Consider the following 6,000-nt stretch of genomic DNA (forward strand, 5'->3'; position numbering starts at 1 on the left):
ATGGGGATGCTGTTCTGTATTGACAATAGGATGGAGATGTTGACCCATAGGGACAATAGGATGGGGATGTTGACCCATAGGAGCACCAGGTCCCTGACTCACAAGCAGGAGGACCCCTGGAGGGTGACTCGGCACTGCCCATGGTGGCACTGGAGTGAGGTGGGTCTGTTGGGGGTGCAGGTGGTGATGCAGGAGACAGAACCGCCTGTGGTGTCCGCGAAGTAGGACTGAGAGTAACCCAGAGGGGCCCGGATCCGGCACAGCTCTGCAGGCAGGGACATGGGGGGCACAGGGGTATGGGGGGAACAGGGGTATGGGGGGAACAGGGGGATGGGGGGGACAGGGGGATGGGGGGAACAGGGGTATGGGGGGAACAGGGGTATGGGGGGAACAGGGGGATGGGGGGAACAGGGGTATGAGGGGAACAGGGGTATGGGGGGCACAGGGGGATGGGGGGCACAGGGGGATGGGGGGCACAGGGGGATGGGGGGAACAGGGGGATGGGGGGAACAGGGGTATGGGGGGAACAGGGGTATGGGGGGCATGTAGTGATATAGGGATGGGGATGGGATGGGGATGGGATGAGGATAGGGTTGGGGTAGGGATGGAGATGGGGATGGAGGTAGGGATGGAATGAGGATGGGGATGGGGTGGGTTTGGGAAGGGATGGGGATAGGGATGGGGATGGAGGTAGGGATGGGGTGGGATGGAGGTGGGGATGGGGTGGGGATGGGATAGTATGGGGATGGGATGGAGGTAGGGATGGGGTGGGATGAGGATGAAGATGGGGATGGGATGGGGTGGGGTTTGGGATGGGGTGGGGTTTGGGATGGGGTGGGGATGTGTTTGCGATGGAGATGGAGATGGGATAGAGGTGGATGGGATGGGATGGAGACGGGAATGGAGACAGAGACAGTATGAGATGAGGATGAAGATGTTGAGATGAGGATGAAGCTGTTGCACCCATGGACCTGGCGAGTCCACGGGTGGTGATGGGGTCCAGGCAGGGTCTCACCATCCAGATCTGATGTCTCCGTCACGTTCCCTATGAGAGGGTTCTCGGCCACCTTGAGGCACAGGATGTCTATGGGGGGGACAGAAGACATCAGAGCCCCCCCTTGCTCACCAGGACCCCATTGAGGTGCATGGAGGGGCACCCACCGGTCTCATTCTGGCAGGCCCCTTGTCCATCCTCCACCTCCTTCAAGGTGAGCACCAGCCCATGGGTGATGTCCTCCACGTCCTGGCTCACGTTGTTGGAGGCCACCAGGGTGAAGAACACCTCGTAGGTCACCACGATGCTGCCTCTCCTTGGGGGACATGGGGGGGTGAGGATGGGGACAAGGAGATCGACCCCGACCCCCCAGTGTGGGGCTCTGATGGTCCTCACCTGAGGGTCTCAATCTTCACCCCCTCGTATCCAGGGATGGACCCATAGATCCTCATCATCTGCACAACCAAAGGGTCTCATAAGGACCACGGAGGGGACAACGTGGCCCTTGGAGGCTCTCGGTGCCCTCGTCCTCACCTCCTTATGGAAGAGGTCCTCAAAGGCCCCATAGGCCTCGGATGTGATGTCCAAGAGGTCCTCGGTGAAGTTAAAGTTGGTGACGGTCACCTCGAGGTCCGCGTGGGCCAAGATGGTCCCTGGGAATGCTGGAGGACACAAGGGATGGGGGTGACCATGGGGGCTCCAGGAGGTCCAAAGGGCCCCATAGATGGGTGAAGGTGACACCTACGGAGGTTGGTGTTGAAGGACTCAGTGGAGAACTCGCAGGAGGGCCCATAGAAGATGGGGGTGCAGAGACACTTGATGCCATCGTGGGTGCCCCCGTTGTAACAGAAGCCTGGGGGGACAAAGGAGGGGGTCAGGAGGACACTTGGAGACCCCCATGGACAAGGGAGGGAGGAGAAGACCCATTGGGGGAATGGGTTTTGTCAGGTAGATAAGGGGGGACTCACCTGTAGGGATGGAGGATGTGCTGGGGCTGAGTGTGGAGGGGACCTCTGTTGTGGTAACACCAATGGGGGTGACACCAACGGTGGGCAATGACGTGGAGGAACCAATGGAGGTGGTTGTGGCTGTTGTGGAGGTCACCAGTATGGATGTGGGAGCAGTGGAGGTGGCTCCAGAGGTGGAGAAGGAGGTGGAAGCATCAATGGAGGTGGTTGTGGCACTCAAAGAGGTCACCCCTGTTGAGGTCATCCCGATGGAGGTGGCAGCACTGGAGGTGGCTGCAATGGTGGTGAATGAGGTGGAGATAACACCAGAGGTGGTTGCGGCTGTGGTGGAGGTCACAGCTGTGGATATGGGAGCAGTAGAGGTGGCTCCAGAGGTGGAGGAGAGTGTGGAGGTGTCCATTGGGGTGGCTGTGGAAGACACTGGGGTCCCATCAGAGAAGGTTACAGGAGGGGAAGAGGTTCCAGAGATGGAGGAAGACATTGGAGGCTCTGATGTTGAGGTTGGAACATTGCTGGAGGTCACTTCAATGGAGGTGGCTGCACTGGAGGTGGATCCAGAGGTGGTGAATGAGGAGGAGGCAACAACAGAGGAGGTTGTGGCTGTGGTGGAGGTCACTTCAGTGGAGGTCGGAGCAGAGGAGGAGGCTCCAGAGGTGGAGAAGGAGGTTGGGGACACTGTTGGGGTGGTTGTGGCTGTTGTGGAGGTGACCACATTGGAGGTGACAGCAGAGGAAGAGGTTCCAGTGGTGGGGAATGAGGTGGAGGCACCAACAGAGGTGGCTGCAGCATTGGTTGAGGTCACTCCTGTGGAGCTGACAGCAGAGGAGGTGGTTGGGGCTGGGGTGAAGATGCCCTCAGTGAAGGAGGGAACAGAGGAGGTGACTCCAGTGGTTGTGAAGGTGCTGGAGGCACCAACAGAGGTGGTTGGAGCTGTTGTGGAGGTCACACCTGTGGACATGGGAGCACTGGAGGTGGCTCCAGAGGTGGAGGAGAGTGTGGAGGTGTCCATTGATGTGGCTGTGGAAGACACTGAGGTCCCATCAGTGAAGGTGACAGCAGAGGAGGAGGTTCCAGTGCTGGAGGAAGACATTGGAGGCTCTGATGTTGAGGTTGGGGCTGTTGTGGAGGTCACTGTATTGGAGGTGACAGCACTGGAGGTGGCTCCAGAGGTGAAGAAGGAGGTGGAAGCATCAATGGAGGTGGTTGGCGCAATGGTGGAGGTCACGCTTGTGGATATGGGAGCAGTTGAGGTGGCTCCAGTGGAAGTGGCTCCAGAAGTGGAGGAGAGTGTGGAGGAACCTCCTGAGGTGGCTGTGGAAGACACTGGGGTCTCAACAGTGGATGTTGGAGCAGTTGAGGTGGCTGCAGAGGTGGTGAAGGAGGTTGAAGGCTCTGCTGAGGTGGTTTGGGCTGATGTGGAGGTCACATCTATGGAGGTGGCAGCACTGGAGGTGGCTCCAGAGGTGGAGGAGGAGGTTGGAGGCTCTGTTGGGGTGGTTTGGGCTGATGGGGAGGTCACCAGTGTGGAGGTGACAGCACTGGAGGTGGCTCCAATGGTGGTGAATGAGGTGGAGGTATGTACGGAGGTGGTTGTGGCACTCACAGAGGTCATCCCTGCTGAGGTGGGACCAGTGGAGGTGGCTGCAGAGGTGGAGCAGGAGGTTGGAGGCTTCACTGTTGAGGTTGGAGCATTGGTGGAGGGCCCCAGTGCGGATGTGAGAGGGATGAAGGTGGCTGCAGTGGTGGTGAAGGTGCTAGAGGTGGTTGGAGCTGTTGTGGAGGTCACCCCTGTGGACATGGGAGCAGAGGAGGTGGCTCCAATGGTGGTGAATGAGGTGGAGGCACCAACAGAGGTGGCTGCAGCATTGGTTGAGGTCACTCCTGTGGAGGTGACAGCAGAGGAGGTGGTTGGGGCTGCGGTGAAGATGCCCTCAGTGAAGGAGGGAGCAGAGGAGGTGACTGCAGTGGAAGTAGCTCCAGAGGTGGAGGAGAGTGTGGAGAAAGCACCTGAGGTGGCTGTGGAAGACACTGGGGTCCCCTGAGGGGAAGTGACAGCAGAGGAAGAGGTTCCAGAGGTGGACATGGGGGTAGAAGCCTCTGCTGAGGTGGTTGGAGCATTGCTGGAGGTCACTGCATTGGTGATGGCTGCACTGGAGGTGGCTCCAATGGTGGTGAATGAGGTGGAGGCATCAACAGAGGAGGTTGGGGCATCAGTTGAGCTCATCCTGATGGAGGTGACAGCAGAGGTCGTGAAGGAGGTTGGAGGCTCTGTTGGGGTGGTTGGGGCTGTTGTGGAGGTCATGTCATTGGTGGTGGCAGCAGAGGAAGTGGTTCCAATGGTGGTGAATGAGGTGGAGGCATCAACAGAGGTGGTTGTGGCACTCATGGAGGTGCCCTCAGTTGAGGTAGCAGAACTGGAGGTGGCTCCAGAGGTGGAGGAGGAGGTTGGAGGCTCTGCTGATGAGGTTGGGGCATTGGTGGAGGGCCCCAGTGTGGATGTGAGAGGGCTGAAGGTGGCTGCAGTGGTGGTGAAGGTGCTGGAGGCACCAACAGAGGTGGTTGGAGCTGCTGTGGAGGTCACCTCAATGGAGCTGGGAGCAGAGGAGGTGGCTCCAGAGGTGGTGAATGAGGTGGAGATAACAACAGAGGTGGTTGTGGCTGTGGTGGAGGTCACTTCAGTTGAGGTGACAGCAGTGGAGGTGGCTCCAGAGGTGGAGAAGGAGGTTGTGGGAACTGTTGGGGTGGTTGTGGCTGTTGTGGAGGTGACCACATTGGAGGTGACAGCAGAGGAGGAGGTTCCAGAGGTGGAGAAGGTGCTGGAGGCACCAACAGAGGTGGTTGAAGCTGTTGTGGAGGTCCCCAGTGAGGAAGTTACAGCAGAGGAGGAGGCTCCAGAGGTGGACATGGAGGGAGCAGACTCTGCTGAGGTGGTTTGGGCTGATGTGGAGGTCACTGCATTGGAGGTGACAGCAGAGGAGGTGGCTCCAATGGTGGTGAATGAGGTGGAGGCATCAACAGAGGTGGTTGTGGCTGCTGTGTTCACCCCTGTGGACATGGGAGCAGTTGAGGTGTCTCCAGTGGTCGAGATCATTGTGGAGGCAGCTTCTGATGTGGTTGGAGCTGTTGTGGAGGTCACCTCAGTGGAGGTGGGAGCAGAGGAGGTGGCTCCAGAGGTGGAGGAGAGTGTGGAGGAAGCACCTGAGGTGGTTGTGGAAGACACTGAGGTCCCATCAGTGGAGGTGACAGCAGAGGAAGAGGTTCCAGTGCTGGAGGAAGACATTGGAGGCTCTGATGTTGAGGTTGGAGCATTGCTGGAGGTCACTTCAATGGAGGTGACAGCACTGGAGGTGGTTCCAATGGTGGTGAATGAGGAGGAGGCACCAACAGAGGTGGTTGTGGCACTCAGAGAGGTCACCTCTGTTGAGGTGGGACCAGTGGAGGTGGCTGCAGAGGTGAAGGAGGTGGAAGCCTCTGCTGAAGTTGTAGCATCGGTTGAGGTCATCCCAATGGAGGTGGCAGCAGAGGAGGAGGTTCCAATGGTGGAGGAGGAGGTTGGAGGCTCCACTGTTGAGGTTGGGGCTGTTGTGGAGGGCACCAGTGTGGATGTGAGAGGGCTGAAGGTGGCTGCAGTGGTGGTGAATGAGCTGGAGGCACCAACAGAGGTGGTTGTGGCTGCTGTGGAGGTCACCTCAGTGGAGGTGACACCAGTGGAAGTGGCTCCAGAGGTGGAGGAGAGTGTGGAGGTGTCCATTGGGGTGGCTGTGGAAGACACTGGGGTCGCATCAGTGAAGGTTGGAGCAGTGGAGGTGGCTCCAGTGGTGGTGAAGGAGGTTGAAGGCTCTGCTGAGGTGGTTGGAGCTGCTGTGGAGGTCATCCCTGTGGACATGGGAGCAGAGGAGGTTGCTCCAGAGGTGGAGAAGGAGGTTGAAGGCTCTACTGGGGTGATTGTGGATGCTGTGGAGGTCACCTCAGTGGAGGTCGAAGCACTGGAGGTGGCTCCAGAGGTGGTGAATGAGGTGGAGGCATCAATGGAGGTGG

General features: G+C 58.8%; 1 protein-coding gene across 1 annotated transcript; it reads right to left on the reverse strand.

The window, feature by feature from the left end:
• Window positions 1-98: 98 nt before the first annotated feature.
• On the reverse strand, window positions 99-1,921 carry LOC115945999 (mucin-3B-like). Its single transcript, XM_034072216.1, has 7 exons — window positions 1,918-1,921; window positions 1,740-1,847; window positions 1,529-1,656; window positions 1,391-1,449; window positions 1,162-1,310; window positions 897-1,084; window positions 99-227 (listed from the first exon to the last, which is right to left on the reverse strand). The coding sequence occupies exons 1-7, from the start codon at window positions 1,919-1,921 to the stop codon at window positions 99-101; spliced, it is 765 nt and encodes a 254-aa protein (XP_033928107.1).
• Between the last annotated feature and the right edge of the window lie 4,079 nt (window positions 1,922-6,000).

The sequence above is a fragment of the Melopsittacus undulatus genome, chromosome 25 (genome assembly GCF_012275295.1).
Source record: "Melopsittacus undulatus isolate bMelUnd1 chromosome 25, bMelUnd1.mat.Z, whole genome shotgun sequence".
Taxonomy (NCBI): domain Eukaryota; kingdom Metazoa; phylum Chordata; class Aves; order Psittaciformes; family Psittaculidae; genus Melopsittacus; species Melopsittacus undulatus.

Bases quoted from the DNA above. Each gene is read 5' to 3' on its own strand.
- LOC115945999 (XM_034072216.1), bottom strand. The intron at 1,311-1,390 runs GTGAGGACCATC...ATGTCCCCCAAG, and splicing joins GTGAAGATTGAGACCCTCAG to GAGAGGCAGCATCGTGGTGA. The intron at 228-896 runs GTCTCCATCCCA...GGTTACTCTCAG, and splicing joins CTGTCTCTGTCTCCATTCCC to TCCTACTTCGCGGACACCAC.